This window comes from Erithacus rubecula (assembly GCF_903797595.1).
Source record: "Erithacus rubecula genome assembly, chromosome: 1".
Classification (NCBI taxonomy): Eukaryota; Metazoa; Chordata; class Aves; order Passeriformes; family Muscicapidae; genus Erithacus; species Erithacus rubecula.
In genome coordinates, this window is record NC_136658.1 from 87,291,473 (window position 1) to 87,314,092 (window position 22,620).

General features: G+C 43.4%; 1 protein-coding gene across 1 annotated transcript; it reads right to left on the minus strand.

The window, feature by feature from the left end:
- Positions 1 to 638: 638 nt before the first annotated feature.
- Positions 639 to 21,525, minus strand: LOC306798181 (coagulation factor X-like). Its single transcript, XM_079298113.1, has 14 exons — positions 21,111 to 21,525; positions 18,856 to 19,016; positions 17,431 to 17,455; positions 14,998 to 15,111; positions 14,296 to 14,436; positions 13,442 to 13,692; positions 12,552 to 12,669; positions 11,212 to 11,752; positions 7,654 to 7,730; positions 6,035 to 6,148; positions 5,342 to 5,482; positions 3,480 to 3,730; positions 2,592 to 2,709; positions 639 to 1,792 (listed from the first exon to the last, which is right to left on the minus strand). Exons 1-14 carry the CDS (start codon positions 21,193 to 21,195, stop codon positions 1,251 to 1,253), a joined length of 2,679 nt encoding a protein of 892 aa, XP_079154239.1. The 5' UTR covers positions 21,196 to 21,525; the 3' UTR covers positions 639 to 1,250.
- Positions 21,526 to 22,620: the final 1,095 nt, after the last annotated feature.

Sequence of the window (22,620 nt, forward strand, 5' to 3'; positions counted from 1 at the left end):
CCCTGATTGAGCACAAGACACAGTACCCTGTGGGAGAAAGGATTTGAGCAGGAATCCAAGGGACAGAAGAACTCAGGGAACAAACACTACTCAGTAAACATTGAAGTAAGCCCACTGAGGAGTTCTACAGGTCAAGACCATCAGGCTGGGGAAAGTGACCTGCCCACTCACTGTCCTGCCCACAGTTAGTGCTGACTGCAGCAATTCCACCTGTTTACAGAGATGTATTTTGAGTTTGTCAGTCTGCTTTGCCCACAGCCCCTGCTATGTGGAAGGAGCCAGTACCAGCTAAAGCCTGAGAAAGATGTAGCAGGTGTCTAATGAATTTCAGTGCTTCTCAGAGTACAGGGGAGCATAAGAGATAGGAGGAGCCTTAGAAAAGTTATCAGAATTGTCAGAGGGATAGAGGCTGATTGGGCTTTGTTAGACAAAAAGCGAACCAAAAGAGAACAAAAAAGAAAGAATATTTTATTTCAAATGCTGGTGTACATCAATAATGCACCTAACAGAAACATCTAGAACAATCCACTTGCAAGGAGAATTCCAATCCTCAGCCATCCACAATCCAGAACAAGATATGAAAAATAGTGACCATGCACATATATTTCTCTCATGAGCAGAATGTGCAAAAAAAAACGACAGTGAAGTACAATTCTTACAAAGTAAAACCCCCCATTAATGAGCTACTGTGATAAAATCAGGCCATTTTGTGGAACATGTGGTTATTTTGCATCAAACATTGATTACTTAATTGCGTCTCAGCTTTTGCCATGCAAAATCCTGTGCTCCCTTAATCTTCTGAATGTTTCTAAAGGTAGAAGCTATGTGGCTCCAGCATGGACAAACTCCCTGCTGAGCCAGGTGGCTGCAGTATGAGGATTAAATGACACCCATCCTTCTGGCTTACATCATCATTAGTGACTGTCCAGAACATGTTTAGGAGCCTCCAGTAGGAGCACTCATGTCAGCAGACAGCAACCAAAGTGACCATTGATAAACAATGAAAAGAAACCAAAGACACCACACAGCAGCCTTTTGCTTGGGGAAATTCTCTCTTTCAACCAATCCCAAACACCTCCACAATCCACAAAGATGTGCTTTAGAACAAGGAATAATACAAATGGAAGCAGACCATAACTTTAAGGAATCAGATCTCAAAACAAACTTAGCAGATGTGCACACAAAGAAAGTTACCGTTACCAATCCTGCACCTTGGCAGCCAGCAAGAAGGATCAGGGCACACACCACCACTACAAACTCATGACAGTTCTTACCCAATGCAAGAACCGGGACAGTTTGGTATAGACACCATATTTGCCTTTCCTTGCACATCCCTCACCCCAGCTAACAATTCCAGTAACAAAGTAAGTATCCTTGTATCTGGTCACATGGGGGCCACCGCTGTCTCCTTCACAAGCATCTTTTTCCTCTGAGTCATAACCAGCACAGAACATGTTCTCAGTAACCAGAAAGTTAGTGGATTGCTTGCAAGTGGTTGTATTAACATAGGGGAGTTCAAGCATCTTCAGTTTCTTGGGGAGTTTTCCACCATCATATTCAGTCCCAAAGCCACTAACTCTTCCAGATTTTTGGTTCATCAGAACTTCATTAGCAAAATCAGCTTTGGGCAGACACGCTGCGATGATGAACTCTGAAAACCTGATAGGTTCCTTCAGCTTTAATAATGCAATGTCATTATCATAAGTCTCAGCATCAAACTTGGCGTGAACAAATATTTTTTCCACAGTGTGCGTTGATTCAGACTGTTCTTTCTTCTCCCTGTCTACTTCACCTGTACAAGAGCAATAAATGGGTCATTAATATGGCGAAAGGATAAGAATTTAAGAACAATCTTGACAGAGGAACAGAGCAGTATATTCGTTCTGAGCACTTTGCTCAGGACCTTAGATCACAGAAGGAAATTGTGAACTGCTGTGGCAATATTTCTCAGCAGCAACCGGATCAGCCTGGGTCCTGGCATTTGGCCTATGGAGATTTTGTACCAGTTTATATCCAAGCATAAAATGATTCAGCTACACTAATGCAACTTTGTGTGGAAGCACTTACAGGAGCTTGAGCCTGGCTTAGAGAAGAAAACAAAAACATGGTCTGGGCTAAAACAGTGCAAAGGTGAAGCTGTGTGGATCCTGTATGCTGGCTCAAAAGGGAAGCACTGATAAATCTGAGTTTGTTCCTTAATGAGGCATAGGTTTTCTGAGGGTTCCTGCAGGAACAAATCTGGATGATTCTGAAGTGCCAGGAATGATGAGCTTCCTGCAGAAGCACTGCTCTGCTGAACGTATTGATAGCCAATATTGCTTGAATAATTGACTGCAATAATTTCCAGCTAGCTGGTAGAGGAGAAAGAAAGGCACCATTGTCACCTTCCACATCAGCTGCTCCCCTTGTTACAAAGCAGGATGTTCAGAATGAAAAGAAATTATAAAGCACAGCAAAAAGGTGACAAACCTTAATAAATCATGAGTACATCTCATAGGAGATTTAAGGCATGGGAGGTTAGGCACAACAGATTTGTTTTGAGGCACAACAGATAGTCTCACATCAGAGGAGGAAAAGAAATTATCACTCACCAACAACAACTTTGATTTCTTTGGATTGGTTTATGCAGTGAGCTGCAGTAAGTATAAAATTTTCATTCAGAATAGTTCCACCACAAAACTCTTCTCCTTCATCGTTTAAGAGAACGGCCTGGGAAGCAAAAATGGCAAGGGCAGAAGGAAGAAGTGCACTTTAATATTGATGAGTTATAAAGAGCTAATTCCTCTGCACACTACAGAGATGCCTCTCACTGCAACATGTGCTTGGCCCTCCAGGTCTCTCCTAGTATTGCACTCCCAGGTGCAGAGGCCACAGATTGACTTCTACTGCTACAGTCTCGACTGGATGTGAAGCTAACATTTGGCTTCCACATTACCTCACTCTCAGTGCTGAGCAACGTCCCCCAGGCACTGACTGAGTAAGCAGGCAGAGTGCACACTCTGGATCACCCCATCCCTTGGACCTACCCCCCAAAGAATGTCCCAAATACAGGAATTAATTTTGGCTCAAATGGCTCAAGAGTTTGTCTCAAACTCAAGAGTAGAACTGAGAAATGAGGGGGTCTGTGTGAAGCAAAACGCTGGCTTTATCTGCTTTATCACCCTACTCTCAGGTGGATGATTTCTGACATCAACCTGCAAAAACATCCTGGGACACCAGCACGATCCAAAATCGTCTCTGGGGATAGGCTAGGCAGTTCCATCTAAAATGGCACAGAGCCTTTTGTTTTGACACCCTGAGGCTGCAGTTTGCAGAACAGCACATCCAAGTGTCCAGGGTCACACAGCTCAGCCACATCTCCTGCCACTGGTACATGACATGGGTCATGTTCAGAAAACAACCAACTGGAAGGAGCCACTGCTCATCTTCCCTCAGAGACATGTCCTGCCCACATGCAGGACACAACCCCCTCCATTCACCTGCCATGGGCATTGGCCAGGGTGACACTCATCCCCACCAACTATCCTGGTAGTGGCATAAGGATTCCTGATGCTTGTTCTGTTGTCAGGTGGAGGGGTTGGGATTTCTGTGGTAATTGCAAAGTTCTTCTCTGTGCTCATTTCACTTGCAGGAGGGTCTCCTTGATCACTTGTGCCATTGCTGTAGTCAGCAGGTGAAAGAACAGACCTTTTTTTCCTTGCCACAAAAACTTTTCCACAAGGGTATTTGACTGTAGAGAGAAGAACATTAAAATTGAAGATGGAGAGACACACCAGAACAAGACAAAACTCCTTGGAAATACCATCTTACAATATATAGTCCTGCTTCCTCATTTTCCAGAAAATAGCAACACCTTAGCACATGCATCTAAGAAGTAAGACCACACAGTTTGAAAATCGAGTGCTATTTTCACATTGTGAAGCATCTCCTTCAGCTTCTGTCTGGCAATCATGTTTTAATAGTATTTAAAATTTAATATATTGTCTCCAATTATTTACATTGATATATTCATGTAGCTCCTCTTAATTAAATTGACTTAATTTGGAAATTGTGTGAAGTGCTTTATTTTAGGAATAATATGGCTAATGACAGCAATTTGTTATTAGCTATAAAGTGTATAAAACCAGATATGATCTCTAAATGGGTGACTTATCCCTCATCTGTGGTATTTTGAAATACAGCAAAATTGTACATATGTACATAGTGCTAATCATAATTATCCAATCTCTTCAGTCACAAACTGATAAGGTTAAGTGCAATCTAAAGTATAATTATTTTTTTTTTTTTGTGAGCTGCTCTTTCATATGGTCTGTAAAGGTTTTAGCAAAGATCCTACTGTGATCGCTTTTTGTCAGTGTGGCCTCACCTTGAGTCCCTTGTACAGTTTTTAGCATTTAAATTTAGGAAGGGTATAAAGCTCTTAGAAAGCACCCAAATGAGGGGAATAAAGATGGAGCAGGGACTTGAGGGGAAGTTGTGTGAAGTCACTTGGTCTGTTCATCCTGGAGAAGAGGAGACATCACTGTGGTCCACAACTTTCTCCTGAGGGGAAGAGGAGGAGCAGGCACTGATCTCTTCTCTGTGGTAATGAGGGATAGGACATGGTATCACAGAATCTTTTAGGTTGAAAAAGGTCAAAATCATTGAATTCAACCTTTGACAGATCAACACCTTGTTAATCATACGATAGCCTTAAGTGTCACATTCAGCTGTTTCATGAAAATATCCAGGGATGCTGAAACCACCATTTCCCTGGGCAGTCCATTCCATTGCTGGACAGCCCTTTTCATAAAGAAAAAAGTGAGAGAATGGCAGAAATGTCAGGGGAGATTTAGGCTGGGTATTACAGAAAAGGTTCTTAACCAAGAGTGTGGTTGGGCACTTGAATAGGTTCCCCAGGGAAGTAGTCAAGGCTCCAAGACTGACGGAGTTCAAGAAGTGCCTGGAAAACACTTTCAGGCACATGGAGTTATTTTTGGGGTAGTCTAGTTATAGACCAGGAGATGGACTTCGAAAATCATTGAGGATTCTTTTTAAAACAGGATATTCTCTGATTCTACAATGTTTAATTCTCTTGTTAACAGTAGAATTTATTCTGACAAACCTCACTGAGATGCACCTTGCAAAGGGTTGAAAAACACCTAGATTTTGATCCCCTCCATCACAGCACCTCACAAATGGAAAGCTTTTGAAATACAAGGCACTTGACCTCAATGTTGAGGTTATGTCATATAGGATACTGGTGGTTCAAAAGACATCCTTCAGCTGTAAACCAAGCCATCCCTTAACTGTGAACCAAGTCTCACCACCACTGCTGTTGGTTTATCACACAGCTTTGTACCTGTTGCAACACAGTGCTTGCCATCCTCTGCCAGAGCATACCCATCTGCACAGGAGCACACCACATTCTTCCGTCCATCTCTCCTGACGCTGCAGAACTGCTCACAGTCCCCGTTGTTTATTCTGCAGAACTTTGGGATGACTAGAAAAGACATGGTGGCAGAAAAACTGTACAGAAACACTCACTTCACAGAAGATCTCCAAAACAAAGCACACTCTTAAAGCAGGATCTGTGTCTCCACCTGCCAAGCACCTGAAGCACCTTTCAGGAATAACTGATGTGAGGGCTGAACATCAGCTTGTGCCTTACAAAGCAGCTCCATCCAGCACACCAAATGTACTTGCCAAGTCTGACTGGGCCCAGTGGCCAGGGCATGGTGAGCTCAGAAAAGCAGAGACAAATTGTCAGGGGAAGAATGAACAAAGCACTAACAGAAAACATAACCGTGTAAATCCTCACCCTTCCTGCCCTAAAAACTCAATTTCTCATCACTCCCCTCATTCCTCTGACTGAACCTCAGTTCCACACTCCCACTCTTACTTTTAGGCTAATGATAGTCCTTCCTGTGGCAAGGCCATGGTGGCAGCTCTATGCCACAGAAACGAGCCCCAGAAAGATTTCCATGCAAAACATGCTCCCTTGCAAATCTCCTGGGAAAGTTCACCATCACGGCTCTCTAAAGCAGAAACTTACCAAATTCACAGTTCTTGCCTTGATAACCATCCAAGCACGTGCAAGTGTAGGAACCAATTCCATCTTTACAGTGGCCACCATAACGACAGGGATTTGAACTGCATTGGTTCCCGTCTACAAAAACAAACCAAAGCCCAAATTATTGCATGTGATCAAACATTTTCAGTTAACACAGAAGGGACCTTAATTTATTTAAACCATCTTTCATCCTTCCTTTTAAAATACAGGTTTGTGAGTTGCCACATTCCAGATGGAACTAACAGCGTAAATGCAATAACTTCAAACCTGCAATGATTCATCTATACATGCTCAGCTTTGCAATCTTTTCTTGGTGGCCACTGTATGCTTGTACACAAGGCTTTTTTTGTGGGAAGATAAAGTAATACATAGTGGTCAGTCTACATAACTTACAGTGAATCCTGTAAAACCAGACAGGAGATTACTACATTGCAACTACTAGCTAATAACCATCAACTTTTTTTTCCTTAAATGTCATCTCAGGCCTTTTGCTTGTCTCTTCCTGTACAGTTGTTCCTGTATAGTTGTTAATTTAAAGACACAGATACTGGCATATTAAACAGAAGCTAATAAACCCCCTAACTATACAAAAGCCTGCTAAATTCAAATAAGCAGGCCAAACTTCTGTTCTTAACTACTTAAAGCACCAGAATTTTCCCACTGTATCCACTGAGGTACGATCTTGATCTTGAAGTTATTGCCTCTTACCTCACGCTGCCCACATCTATGCTGGCATCTCCAGTTCTGCAACTTTAATTCCTTTCCTGGACACAACTGGCTGACCTGACTCCAGGGTGCCAGCCACACATATCTCATAAACTCAGTTACATGGAGGACAGGGAGGTGACTCTACATTTGGACACACGTTTAATGTAGCAGCTCTTTCTCCCACCTCATTCCTTCTCGTGCTCACTGACGGGGTCTTTCCCATTTAGTGCTCCCGCACAAACAATGTGTTTCCCTCTCACAGATGTCCTCTGGGATGCATTGTTTCATACATGAAGCAGGATATCCAGAAAAATGATGCTTGCTTAATAATTCACTGCTTTAGAGGAGACAGATTTCAAATATCTAAATTTTGCCACCTGTTCTGCTGCTGTTTGGAGTAAAGCCAGAATAAGTGGGACAATTTATTTTACCAAGTACACCTGTGATGTTTATGAGGCAAATTGAAAAATTACAGCTACGTATGGGGTAGAGTTCTTGCTCTCCCCTGCAAAGTTAAATATTGTGGGCAGCATCTTGTCCCTCAGTAGCTTATAAATGGATAGTAAAGATTATTTAATTATCACGTCTCAAGAATATCAGAAATAATGCATTAATTGTTCTGAGCATTTGAAAATACTACATATCAACACACTGACCCAATAATTTACACTGACACAACTGCCAGTCCAAAATGGAATTCCCCACGTGCCTTAGCCCTGGATATCATTCCACTGCAGCTGGCAAAGGGAAGCAAGGCAGAGACAGCAGAACTACCAGGTGTCCATGTGTGTCCCCTGCCCTGCAAAGCAGGGACTGATATTATCAAAATATTGACAACTACCTGCATGGTTCAGGCAAAGCAGCACAAAGCCAAGTCAAAGCAAACACTCTACCTGTCTGCCTCATCTGAAGGAAAAGGAGAACAACGGGAAGAAGCCACATTGTCCCACCATGACCCGCCGTGCCCATGCTCCGAGCTCACTGTGCATCACCCACTGCTCTCCCTGCAGGGCACTGGGGCAGCTGCACAATCAGAAACACCACAGAGCAAAGGTCACTCACTCATGAGAAAACAAAACCTCTGAGAGCAAAGTCTGCACTCAATGCCACCATGGCGCAGTGTTAAGACAAAATAGTGAGTGTGCTGCAGCAATGTCAACCAGAGAGCTTAGTGCTGGCAGAGCAGCTCCAGGAGGCTTCCCTCTAGAATTTTGGCAAATCCTCTCTAAGATAGCTGGACTGTGCAGGCAGCAAGGAGCTAGAGTAAGTGATGTGGCTCTTGCCCGTGTCCCAAGGAAGGCAGAAGAACCAGAACTAGAACTTTGTGCCTGCTGTAGGCTGGACCAAAGCAGGAAGGCACCCCAGAAGTGAGGATTGAATCAGGGCATCAAGTTTGCAGATATTGGTGAGCACATTGCAAAGATGTTACCCATCAGCTCCATCCAAGCACTAGAACAGACAGCAATTCCCCAGATTCATCAATTTCCATTTTATTGTTGCTGCTGGAGGGTGTTATTGTTTGAAAGCAAGCCTACAGAATATCCCAAGGCAGAAACACACATAATTGGAAATTTAAAATAAATACAATAATCCAGAAATACTGACAGAGTCAGAATACAACCTGACACCCTGTTGGTCAGGGTATTGGGAGTAGTCCAATTAAATGGAAGCTGCAGTTCTCTTGCAGTGAAACATGTGGTTCTGTTGAAGCAGTGGTCCTGTAGAAGGGTTTGATTGTCTTCTGAAGGTCCAGTGAAGGCTATGGAGCTCTTGTCCTATGGGAATTCAGTAGGTAAAACTGACTTGGTGTTCCAAACCTCAGATTATATTCAGGTATGAATGCTTAGTTCCTCCCCCTGGTGGAGCATCTCACAAAGGGATGATGTAATTGTCTCAGTCATGCAATACAACTCAATGGTCCATTAACAGAAGATAACCCCTGGAGTTAGCTGGGACGAGTCATGAGGGAGATAAGGAACACTGCCCTGCCTGTTTTTAATAGCTTATGAAGATGATGATAGAATACATACTTTTGGGTAACCTTATATTGTAACCTAAGACAAGGGGTTCTGGTTGTATGTGCTGTTTTGTCCTGTTCAAACCACTCCAAGGGGACAGCTCTTGACAGGGCACTGTGGTCTGGGAAGCAGGCTGTGGAAGACAATGCTGCCAGCTGAGTCACCTGCATCAGGGAGCTTGTTCTTACCATGCTAGTGCAGGGCACAAAGGCATGATCCTAACTGGGACACTCTGCCTCTGTTGCTCTCCTGGAAAGGCTGCCAAGGTCTCCCAGCCCAGACTACTGAGCCAACAGGGGAACAAGTTGACCTCCACTATAATTTTGGCACGTTGGCCAAGGCTCCAGGGAAGAAGCTGTCTGGGAAGTTGCTTCCCATTGGACACTGAGCTTGCTGCAGTGTTGTTTCCTCCCAGTCTGGAGGATACCATAACAAAGGGCAGCTTGTCCACATGGGCTCCTTAGGGCAGCCTCCATCATGCTGCACACCTGACAGCTGCTTACATCTCCCACTCTGGAAGACAACCAGCATCACAGACTTCACTGTCTTCCTGGGAAAATCAACTGCAGGGCTTCTCTAATCACAGGGCTTACTTACCATCCTTCTTTTCTTCCCTTGAGTCTCAGGACTGGCTTTTCCCTGAAGACAGAAGAAGCCTGAGTACTGGCTTAGAGCCTCTCTGTCCACCATCCTTGGTCCATGCCAGCTTTTGCCTAAGCCAGCTGGGTCTGCTTGCCAGGAGGAATTCCAGTATCTTAAAATCCACCTCTTTACTCAGCAGCTGTGTGCTGTGTCCCTTTCCTGGACTGTCCAATATGTTCAAATCTGCTATGTGAAATCTGTGAAATTCCCAAATCATTTGTCTACATGACAAAAAAAGGAGCATGCTTTAATTTCCTGCTTTTGTAGAATGTCCTAGGGTTGCTTATGACCTTTGATAGGGGTCCAGAGGCAAACAAATATTTCACTCATGTTCTCTCACCATGGCTGAGATGCTGGCACAGAAAGAGCAATGGACAGCAATGGACATGAAGTGATGCCTTCAGCTAGCTCAACACCTTTACAGCCCACTCTGGTTTTTTTTGCTTCTGTCCTCAAGCTCTGCTTAAGCAGGAGAAGGCCCTCAGCAGGAGTATGTAAGTTGGATTTGGGTAGGACTCAGACCTTGAAGAGGGATCTTTCACCCTGATTGAGCACAAGACACAGTACCCTGTGGGAGAAAGGATTTGAGCAGGAATCCAAGGGACAGAAGAATTCAGGGAACAAACACTACTCAGTAAACATTGAAGTAAGCCCACTGAGGAGTTCTACAGGTCAAGACCATCAGGCTGGGGTAAGTGACCTGCCCACTCACTGTCCTGCCCACAGTTAGTGCTGACTGCAGCAATTCCACCTGTTTACAGAGATGTATTTTGAGTTTGTCAGTCTGCTTTGCCCACAGCCCCTGCTATGTGGAAGGAGCCAGTACCAGCTAAAGCCTGAGAGAGATGTAGCAGGTGTCTAATGAAGTTCAGTGCTTCTCAGAGTACAGGGGAGCATAAGAGATTGGAGGAGCCTTAGAAAAGCCATCAGAATTGTCAGAGGGATAGAGGCTGATTGGGCTTTGTTAGACAAAAAGCGAACCAAAAGAGAACAAAAAAGAAAGAATATTTTATTTCAAATGCTGGTGTACATCAATAATGCACCTAACAGAAACATCTAGAACAATCCACTTGCAAGGAGAATTCCAATCCTCAGCCATCCACAATCCAGAACAAGATATGAAAAATAGTGACCATGCACATATATTTCTCTCATGAGCAGAATGTGCAAAAAAAACGACAGTGAAGTACAATTCTTACAAAGTAAAACCCCCCATTAATGAGCTACTGTGATAAAATCAGGCCATTTTGTGGAACATGTGGTTATTTTGCATCAAACATTGATTACTTAATTGCGTCTCAGCTTTTGCCATGCAAAATCCTGTGCTCCCTTAATCTTCTGAATGTTTCTAAAGGTAGAAGCTATGTGGCTCCAGCATGGACAAACTCCCTGCTGAGCCAGGTGGCTGCAGTATGAGGATTAAATGACACCCATCCTTCTGGCTTACATCATCATTAGTGACTGTCCAGAACATGTTTAGGAGCCTCCAGTAGGAGCACTCATGTCAGCAGACAGCAACCAAAGTGACCATTGATAAACAATGAAAAGAAACCAAAGACACCACACAGCAGCCTTTTGCTTGGGGAAATTCCCTTTTTCAACCAATCCCAAGCACCTCCACAATCCAGAAAGATGTGCTTTAGAACAAGGAATAATACAAATGGAAGCAGACCATAACTTTAAGGAATCAGATCTCAAAACAAACTTAGCAGATATGCACAAAAAGAAAGTTTCTGTAACCAATCCTGCACCTTGGCAGCCAGCAAGAAGGATCAGGGCACACACCACCACTACAAACTCATGACAGTTCTTACCCAACGCAAGAACCGGGACAGTTTGGTATAGACACCATATTTGCCTTTCCTTGCACATCCCTCACCCCAGCTAACAATTCCAGTAACAAAGTAAGTATCCTTGTATCTGGTCACATGGGGGCCACCGCTGTCTCCTTGGCAAGCATCCTTTTGCTCTGTGTCATAACCAGCACAGAACATGTTCTCAGATATGGCTAAATTAGTAGACTGCTTGCACGTGTTCCTATCAACGTAGGGCACTTCGAGCACCTTCAGTTTCTTGGATGTTCGTCCGCCTTCAAATTCACGCCCAAAGCCACTAACTCTCCCAGATTTTTGGTTCATCAGAACTTCATTAGCAAAATCAGCTTTGGGCAGACACGCTGCGATGATGAACTCTGAAAACCTGATAGGTTCCTTCAGCTTTAATAATGCAATGTCATTATCATAAGTCTCAAGAATAAATTTAGAATGAACAAGTATTTTTTCCACAGTGTGCGTTGATTCAGACTGTTCTTTCTTCTCCCTGTCTACTTCACCTGTACAAGAGCAATAAATGGGTCATTAATATGGAGAAAGGATAAGAATTTAAGAACAATCTTGACAGAGGAACAGAGCAGTATATTCATTCTGAGCACTTTGCTCAGGACCTTAGATCACAGAAGGAAACTGTGAACTGCTGTGGCAATATTTCTCAGCAGCAACCGGATCAGCCTGGGTCCTGGCATTTGGCCTATGGAGATTTTGTACCAGTTTATATCCAAGCATAAAATGATTCAGCTACACTAATGCAACTTTGTGTGGAAGCACTTACAGGAGCTTGAGCCTGGCTTTGAGAAGGAAACAAAAACATGGTCTGGGCTAAAACAGTGCAAAGGTGAAGCTGTGTGGATCCTGTGTGCTGGCTCAAAAGGGAAGCACTGATAAATCTGAGTTTGTTCCTTAATGAGGCATAGGTTTTCTGAGGGTTCCTGCAGGAACAAATCTGGATGATTCTGAAGTGCCAGGAATGATGAGCTTCCTGCAGAAGCACTGCTCTACTGAACGTATTGATAGCCAATATTGCTTGAATAATTGACTGCAATAATTTCCAGCTAGCTGGTAGAGGAGAAAGACAGGCACCATTGTCACCTTCCACATCAGCTGCTCCCCTTGTTACAAAGCAGGATGTTCAGAATGAAAAGAAATTACAAAGCACAGCAAAAAGGTGACAAACCTTAATAAATCATGAGTACATCTCATAGGAGATTTAAGGCATGGGACGTTAGGCACAACAGATTTGTTTTGAGGCACAACAGATAGTCTCACATCAGAGGAGGAAAAGAAATAATCACTCACCAACAACAACTTTGATTTCTTTGGATTGGTTTATGCAGTGAGCTGCAGTAAGTATAAAATTTTCATTCAGAATAGTTCCACCACAAAACTCTTCTCCTTCATCGTTTAAGAGAACGGCCTGGGAAGCAAAAATGGCAAGGGCAGAAGGAAGAAGTGCACTTTAATATTGATGAGCTATAAAGAGCTAATTCCTCTGCACACTACAGAGATGCCTCTCACTGCAACATGTGCTTGGCCCTCCAGGTCTCTCCTAGTATTGCACTCCCAGGTGCAGAGGCCACAGATTGACTTCTACTGCTACAGAGTCTCGACTGGATGTGAAGCTAACATTTGGCTTCCACATTACCTCACTCTCAGTGCTGAGCAACGTCCCCCAGGCACTGACTGAGTGAGCAGGCAGAGTGCACACTCTGGATCACCCCATCCCTTGGACCTACCCCCCAAAGAATGTCCCAAATACAGGAATTCATTTTGGCTCAAATGGCTCAAGAGTTTGTCTCAAACTCAAGAGTAGAACTGAGAAATGTGGGGGTCTGTGTGAAGCAAAACGTTGGCTTTATCTGCTTTATCACCCTACTCTCAGGTGGATGATTTCTGACATCAACCTGCAAAAACATCCTGGGACACCAGCACGATCCAAAATCCTCTCTGGGGATAGGCTAGGCAGTTCCATCTAAAATGGCACAGAGCCTTTTGTTTTGACACCCTGAGGCTGCAGTTTGCAGAACAGCACATCCAAGTGTCCAGGGTCACACAGCTCAGCCACATCTCCTGCCACTGGTACATGACATGGGTCATGTTCAGAAAACAACCAGCTGGAAGGAGCCACTGCTCATCTTCCCTCAGAGACATGTCCTGCCCACATGCAGGACACAACCCCCTCCATTCACCTGCCATGGGCATTGGCCAGGGTGACACTCATCCCCACCAACTATCCTGGTATCCACATATGGAGTCTTGCTTCTTGTTCTGTTGTCAGGTGGAGGGGTTGGGCTTTCTGTGGTAATTGCAAAGTTCTCTTCTGCGCTTGTTTCGTTTGCAGGAGGGTCTTCTTGATCACTTGTGCCATTGCTGTAGTCAGCAGGTGAAAGAACAGACCTTTTGTTCCTTGCCACAAAAACTTTTCCACAAGGGTATTTCACTGTAAAAGTAGAAGTGACGATGAAGAGAAATGCCAGCATGAGAGAAAACTTCTTGGAAATGCCAAGGCAACAGAGTGAAGTAATATGGCTCATGAGAGTAAGTCGTGATTTTTCAAAGGATATAATAAATAACATCATTACCAAATGTTTGACACCTCTGACCTCTCTTTTTATAAGATTGCAAAAATGTACAGGTCCAAGTAGCACTAATTACAATTATCTAATGTTTTCAGTTTCTATAAAAAAAAAGGTTTTTAAAAGGAAATTTTACAGGCCACTATTTCATGTGGCATTTATTATTTAAAAAAAATGAGTTATTACTGCAATTTTTTTTCTCCTGACAATAGTGGAACTTACTCTGGTAATTTGCTGAGAGGCATCTTGCAAAGGGTTGAAAATCACCTAGATTTTGATCCCCTCCATCACAGCACCTCACAAATGGAAAGCTTTTGAAATAAAAAGCACTTGACCTTAATGTTGAGTCTATGTCATATAGGATACTGGTGGTTCAAAAGACATCCTTCAGCTGTAAACCAAGTCATCCCTTAACTGTGAACCAAGTCTCTCCACCACTGCTGTTGGTTTATCACACAGCTTTGTACCTGTTGCAACACAGTGCTTGCCATCCTCTGCCAGAGCATACCCATCTGCACAGGAGCACACCACATTCTTCCGTCCATCTCTCCTCACGCTGCAGAACTGCTCACAGTCCCCGTTGTTTATTCTGCAGAACTTTGGGATGACTAGAAAAGACATGGTGGCAGAAAAACTGCACAGAAACACTCACTTCACAGAAGATCTGGAAGTTCTCCAAAACAAAGCACACTCTTAAAGCAGGATCTGTGTCTCCACCTGCCAAGCACCTGAAGCACCTTTCAGGAATAACTGATGTGAGGGCTGAACATCAGCTTGTGCCTTACAAAGCAGCTCCATCCAGCTCACCAAATGTACTTGCCAAGTCTGACTGGGCCCAGTGGCCAGGGCATGGTGAGCTCAGAAAAGCAGAGACAAATTGTCAGGGGAAGAATGAACAAAGCACTAACAGAAAACATAACCGTGTAAATCCTCACCCTTCCTGCCCTAAAAACTCAATTTCTCATCACTCCCCTCGTTCCCCTGACTGAACCTCAGTTCCACACTCCCACTCTTACTTTTAGCCTAATGATAGTCCTTCCTGTGGCAAGGCCATGGTGGCAGCTCTATGCCACAGAAACGAGCCCCAGAAAGATTTCCATGCAAAACATGCTCCCTTGCAAAGCTCCTGGGAAAGTTCACCATCACAGCTCTCTAAAGCAGAAACTTACCAAATTCACAGTTCTTGCCTTGATAACCATCCAAGCATGTGCAAGTGTAGGAACCAATTCCATCTTTACAGTGGCCTCCATAGTGACAAGGATTTGAACTGCATTGGTCCCCATCTACAAAAACAAACCAAAACTCAAATTATTGTATGTGGTCAAACATTTTCAGTTAACACGGAAGGGAACTTTATTTAAGCCATCTTTCAGCCTTCCTTTTAAAACACAGGTTTGTGAGTTGCCATATTCCAGATGGAATAAACTATATAAATGCAATAATTTTAAACCTGCAATGATTCACCTACATATCCCCAATTTTGCAATCTCTTTTTAGTGGCCACTATTTTGTATTTTGATGCATTCACAAGCTTTATTTTGTGGGGAGGTAGAGAGATTAGCTCTGTTGTTTAGAGCATGGTGCTAAAATGGATGGGGTTGCAGATTTGATCCCTGTATGAGCCATTTATTTAGGAATGATCAATGACTCAATGATCTTTGTGGGTCTTTCCAACTCAGAATAATCTTTGGTACTGTGATAGTGGTCAGAATAAACATACAGTGAAACCTGTAAGAGTTTGACAGGACATTTCTACATTGCAATTACTCCTGAAGATTCTGAACTTCTGCCTTGTATTTCCCTACAGTTCTTTCTCTGCTTCATACAAAATTAGGATATCCAGAAAAGTGACGCTGGATAATTTGCTGCTTTGGATAACATATCCCCCTATTTTACTACTTGTTCTGCCCCTCTTCGGAGCAGCTGAAACATCAATGTCCATAGCAGAAACAACATGTAACAAGTTACTCATCCGAAGGATCCAGCATGGTATTTGGATCCAGTGGTATTTGTGGACTGTAACCTCATCTACTGCAGCTTTGCCTGCCACAGGGAACAGTTGCTGGGCTTTGTGTACTGCAACCACATATCAAGATCCCTTTTCTACCTGCATGTGGCCAAAACCAATAGCTTTCCAAATGCTCTAGCCATGGAGGCTCTAGAAACTCACATCCATGCTTAATAGAGGTAAGGCAAAACCAACATAAATAAATAAAAAAAAACAGACAGACTGAAGGCCTAGATCTTCTGGTTTCTGCCTCCTCTGCAGTGTCGTATCACTCTATTCTGTAGTGGTCTTAGCTAAGCAGCATCCTATTGTTAGAAAACATACTTATTTAGTCTTACCCTACACTGTAGTGTGGCTTGTTCAGCATAAACCACTTGATTTCTTGCACAATTATCTCTCCACCAGTTTTGACAGAATTTACTTACGTTCCCATAATGCCAAATTCTCAGTCTTGATCCCCACCCCAGATTCCCATCTGTGGTAATGAATTTTATAGCAATATTGCATGAATTGCAGAATCCTGTACTGAAAAAAGAAGCAAGAACAAATAGTTCTAGTAACTTGGCTGAACATAGCTGTGGTTTTCAATACTGAACACCCATAATGCATTTGTGGTTTAAAATATATGAAAACTAACATTTCTGTGAAGAGCATTGGCACTGATACTCTGCTTCTTGTACTCTCAGAAGAAAATGGTTTGAAATATTGCAATCCTGAGTACTGTAACACTGACACAGCCTTTGCTTGAAATTTTAGTCTGTAGGTTGCAGAGTTCATCCCCTGCTCAGAGGATTGTGAAAGTCTGTGTCTTCTTCATGGCAACACACTTCATTTTTCTGCAGATTCCAAAAGACAAAGCTGAGCTGTCTTTGATCAACATTTTGGAGGTACTCTTCCTCGTGTGCAAACTGGGCATATACTTTCTGGAGAACATGTTATCAAATACATTAATAAACTGCCCCTGTAAAGTGCTTAGAAACACTAGAACTCTAATAAATAAAACTCACATACCTAGATAAAAAGATAGAAAACTGTTAGGTAGTATCTGCTGTCTACTGGCATATATTTCCTTGAATGCCAAACAGCTCTGTAAAAAGCACAATCCAAAAAGTGTTCTTTAAGACAGGAATCAACAACACTTTGGCATGGAAGGTGACAGGAAACTTGCAAATGACTTTGCAATGAAATTTAACTTTGTGTTGGTTATGGCATTTGAGAGACACCATTATCTGTGACTCTTTGCATCTTGAATTCTCCCATGTGGGGCTGCCCCTCTGAAGGAAAATTCTGGCAGTCCCACACACAGTTTCTGCTCCTCACTGTCCTTTGCATGCAAAGGACCACTGTACTTTTTTTGAGTAGACAAAGGTCAGCCCAGCAACTGGAGACAGCTGAACCTTGTCTTCAAATAAAGCAATTGGGTTCAACAGCAGGCAGTAAACCAGATTCTCTTTTCAGAGGAAACACAATAAGAGGGTGCCCCAGAGTGAAAAGACAGAAAGCAAGGGAGCAGAAGGGGTTACTTAAGAGGTGCATCCTTTCAAACCTTGCTATAAGGAAGCTTAACCTTCTAAACAAACAGAGTGTTTCTTACCTACATAGATGTTCCAGAATTCCTCCTACAGGTAAATGTGGGAAACAGAGAAAAAAATGAAATAGATAAGAATTACTGAATTCCTCAGAAAAATATTAGACTTTTTATACACAGGATACTTGCAGTTAACAAATATTTACATTATAGATACATACAGGGCCTTGCAGCCCACCATTACCATTTAGTAACTTAAAACCATATGATCCATATGATGCCCAGCTCTACAGAAAAATGTTTCATGCATTTTTCAGAAACATCTGAAAGTCCTTAGAGTTTTTCCAGTGTGACTTGTTCAGCATAAACCACTTGATTTCTTGCACAATTATCTCTCCACCAGTTTTGACAGAATTTACTTACATTCCCGTAATGCCAAATTCTCAGTCTTGATCCCCACCCCAGATTCCCATCAATCAGGACTTCACAAACCCTGACATTTAGAAGTATTTTGTCTGATCTGTGCTCTCCTTTCTGTCTGCACTGAGGATTCCAGGATGCTGTCTGACCACGACAGTCCTTTCCAGTGACATCTGGTCACCAGGCAGAACAGGTTGTGCCAGTTCTGCTACAGCTAAGTCAACATTTATGGTCTGAAGTACACTGGCGATGCACCCATGACTCCCCATCCAGGACACCTCAGGGCCACTCCAAGAACATTCTGGCCATCAAGTAATGCTACAGGGAAGTGAATCTGGCCTTAGCTCCAGTTTCAGGGTAGTTCTAGACAGCCATATAACTACAGTCTATGTCTGCAATTCCACTTTTTCCACTTACTCCAGTCGCACAGCTGCCCCATGTCTTTAACTTTCCCTTCAGTTTGGGAACAAACCACATTTCTGCCTAAAGTTAAGTAAGCCATTGGGGTAGGACAGGTGACACAAGAGTCACACAAACATCATTCCAATCAACATTAATGCATTTAAGGCATTAAGGCATGCTCACAGTATACATTCTCTCAATTCAGATAAAGAGAGCTACAAAATTACAAGCAAATCTGCTTGAGATAAGTTCAGTGAAATTCCCTCATGAGCCCCTCCTCTCCATGTCAGAACTTGCCTTCTCAGACTTCCTATGGGCTGTCTTGACCACAGTCATGGCACTTAGGTATATAACCCAGATAGGATGACCATATTTTCAACACTGATAGCAAGAAAGCCATTGAAGGTCAAATAACTTCCAATGGCAATTAAACAACTCAGAATGGACAAAAGAATGAAGGATTTAACACGGGCTGGCCATGCAAGAGCTAAATTAAGACGGTTATGGGAAGATGATTGCCTTAGCAATTCCACCCACAGTCAATCACTGTTCTTTGTGTCAAGTGATTGGGAACAACTTGTGAATTTTGATGCCCAGCTCAAAGGACTTGAATTGTAGTTTTAAAACATGAAATATATAGACCTATGTTTCATATTAGCTCATCCTTACAGTTTTCTCCTGGTCTTCAAAAGCTTCTCTTGCTTCTTCTTTTGAGCAGCGCTCCTCATTGCATTCTCTTTCAATATTCCCTTTCTTCATTTCCTCCAAGAAAGAGTTAGCACGTTTTGTTCTTTCCAAAAACTTGTCAGCATTTTCTTTATTGATGAATACTACATAACAGAGAAAAAATATACAAGCGTTTAACATTTGACTGTGAAAAAGTCATGACAAATGAGTGAAGCAAAAACAAAGCCAAAACAGATCAAACTACCTGTACACAACATTACCTGTGAGCTTGGTCCTCACATAGGCTGATACATCCCAGGGTATTTCAGAGAAGTCTCTCTGAGAATTAATAGACTCAGAACAAAATGTAGGACCCCAAAATTCTCTCATACTATTTTTAATCTTGAAAAGGTTGCCAATGAGGGCTTATATTCCTGCTGTTCCTGCTCAAGAATCATTCTTGAATTGAAGGACTTTCCCATAATGCTGGGGAGATACATTCCTTGATTTGTTTTTAAAGCTGACCACCAGGCAATACCACTGTCTGCTCCAGGGGCTTGTGCTGCAGAAACTAAATGCCACTCAAGATGCAGCAATGTATCTTCTAGCAGCTGGAAATCCCACTGCACTGCCCTGGAATCTTCCTGCCTTTTTAACAGCACCTCCCAGTTGCCTGTAGAAATGCTCCTACCTTCAGATTTATGTGCATGTAGAGCTAAGGCAGCTGCCTTATAAGATAAGTAAATAAGATAAGTAAATGAACATCAGCTTTAGCAGGAAAATACAGACAGAAGTCAGTTTGCTGAGTTGTTTTAATTTTGAAAAGCTTGGTGTTACAGAAGCCTGAAACTTGCTGCCTTCAAGTTCAAGATTCAGATAGCTGTTGATTTCAACTGGAGGATCAAAGACATGAAATCGTTAAACTCATTGCAGGCAGTTCCCTCCGTGAACAATGGCATTATTCCCTTGTGCACAAGTTACTAGACAGGAAAAATAAAAACAAAACTGGAGTAAATAAGTTGCCAATTACCCTGAAAAGAGTATATGTTCTAGGAAAGTGTGAAGAGTTTGGAAGCTGGCATTTAATCAAGTTCTATTACCTGGAATTTACATTGAGGAAATACTTTCCAATCACAGGTTGGAGTGTGGAAGAGTGTGCTGTAGATGTGACTTCAAGGACAATGGCTTAAGCTCACTGGAGGTCTGCACATTCCTTCCGGAGCATTTTTCATGCAGCTTAATTATTCAATGATAAATAAACTTGCTAATAGTAATTATACATACCAATATCCTCCAAGCAAGCACAGAAGAGACTTATTCTGCTTTCACTGAAATTGGTGGATCATCCACGGGGAGACAAGTTCTGTTTGTGTTATTTATATTAAGCAAATCCCATAATTTGAAGCCCCATTTACTTTGAAAAGGCTTCTCTCAAGGAAGGCTTACAGAAAGAACTTTTAACTTGCAGCTCAGCGACTGTTAGTTCATTCACCCGCTATCTTATTTATCCTTAAATCCCTTACTCCAGAGACAGGAAAGTGACAGGACACAGCCGCTGGGGTTATCACCTCTATATTCCTTTGCTTTCCGACCACCCATAAGCGGATGTTTTGTAAACTTGAAATAGCCTCTTTCTGAGGCTGCTCATTCTTTTCCCAAGCTTTCCATCACACTTCCTTCTTTAGAGACATCAGGGAGCAACAGGCATTGGTCAACCGAAGCAGGATATTCCCAGAAACATGCCAAAGACCTTGTTTTGAACCCCAAGCAGTCGGACTCAATGAAGGAAGAGTTAGCAGCTTTTGAAAAGTTATTTGCTGATGCTGCCTTGGACTCGTGCGCCGGCTCTGGCGGCACAAGAGGGCAGGGACCTGCTCCCCCGCCAGCTCCTCCAGGACAAGCGCATCCAACCAAGGCTCGGCCAGGCTTCCCCTCCCGCGGGAGCACCTCGGGCTGCACCTCAGGGCAGCTGTTCTTCCGGTGCGAACGGCGGGCAGTCCCTTCCCCGCACCGTCCCCAGGATGTCCCCGCAGCTCAGCTCCCCGCTCTACGGCGGTGTGCGGGGTCGGCACAGGTGCCGATAAACCCTCAGCCCCGTGGAAAGCGAACCTGCTGGGGCAGACGAGCCGTGGGGTGCCCGCTCCGCAGCACCGACCGTCACCTCCTCCGGCGTTCAGCCGGCAGCCCCCCGCCTCCCCCTGGAGACTGTTGGGAACGGAGATTCCCCGCTCCGGAACATGGAAAAGGTGCTGCCTTACCGCCTCCCTGAGCGCGGGGCTCGGCGGGCAGCGCGGCGCAGAGCAGCAGCAGCAGCAGCAGCAGCAGCAGCAGGCGCCCGGCCATGGCGGCGCCGCCGAGGGCGGCACGGACGGGACGGCACGGACGGGACGGCACAGACGGGATGGGACGAGACTGACAGGACTGACAGGAGCCGAAGTCTTCACCCCCTCGGGCGGGGTGAGACTGAAGCCGCGTTGCTTCACCCTGCCCAGAAATAGCGGAAGCGCCGTGACAGGGTGACAGGCGCGGCGGGATTTCTCAGCCCCGGGAATGCGGCTGCTCTTCTTTTTGTTATTTTTTTTTTAAAGCCCGAGGCAGTGGGGTTTGTTTTGTTTTGTTTTTAACTGCACCTTTTATTTTGGAGGAAGGGAAGCGAATCGTCCCCTCAGTAAGCTGGCGCCCCGGCGCTGGCAAAGCCGGGCTCGCAGCCCTCAGCAGCCCTCAGCGATCGGGTCTTCCTCATCTCCTCGGCTTTCCTAAGCAGGCTGCTGTATTAAAAATATAATATAAAACCCAGATTTGTTTTGAAAGAGTCACTTTGTGCGGCTATTATTAGTACTGATCTCTTTCAGCGTTTCACCCTTTTCCTGCAAGATGATTTGTTCATAAATGTCAGTGTTTTCACTGGAATGTTACAGAGGAGAAAATCATCTTGTGGATCATGGAAAACACAAAATATTCTGCCTTGAGGGGTCGTTAGGGATGGCTTTACAGGGTCGAGCGCCTCATCTAAATGAAAATGAGGTTTTATTTGCTGGTCACTAGTTACAGTCACCCTTCTCCTTGAGACTGGACTCTCTTTAGAAGTAAGGAGAACCTCTATTGCATATATGCATATATACTGTAACATCTCTTGTTCTTCACATCTCTGAAATTTGCTTCCTTTCCGAGTTCAGTTCACTACCTAAATGAACAGTAAAACTTCCTTCTCTGTAGGTAAAACAGGTTATAGGATGTTCAGTATTGCATGGTATATGTACCATACAATGGCAGTGTTCTCCCCTAATAATAGAGTATAATCAATTGTGTCCTACTTGCTGATAAGCTTTTGTGATTGATATTCTGCATTATTTGAACAATCTAGAGCATTAATTCTGCATGAGATAGCAGAACTGTTTTCTAATCTAGTTCAGTTTTCTCTTCCTCACCTTTTCAATTTTCATGCTAAGGTTAGAAAGTATATTTTTGAGCTGTATATATTTTCAGAGAGCTTCAAGTTCTATCATTTATGCCTGAAGACTTTAGTGAATGGTCTTTGGTCAGTGTTTTGCAGAAGAGTAGACAATTATCCTGGTCTGGTTTTAGATTTCAGGACAGAGAATGTAATTAAGATTATGCTGGAAAACTGATAAACATTTCCTTTCATTTGCACTCCTTGTATCAACAAGTGTAATAGCAATGCAAAGGTAAGATTAAGTTGGTGGTATTCTTTACCACTCATAAATATAGGATTAAATATTGCACTGACTAGCCTTAGAGCAATAATGC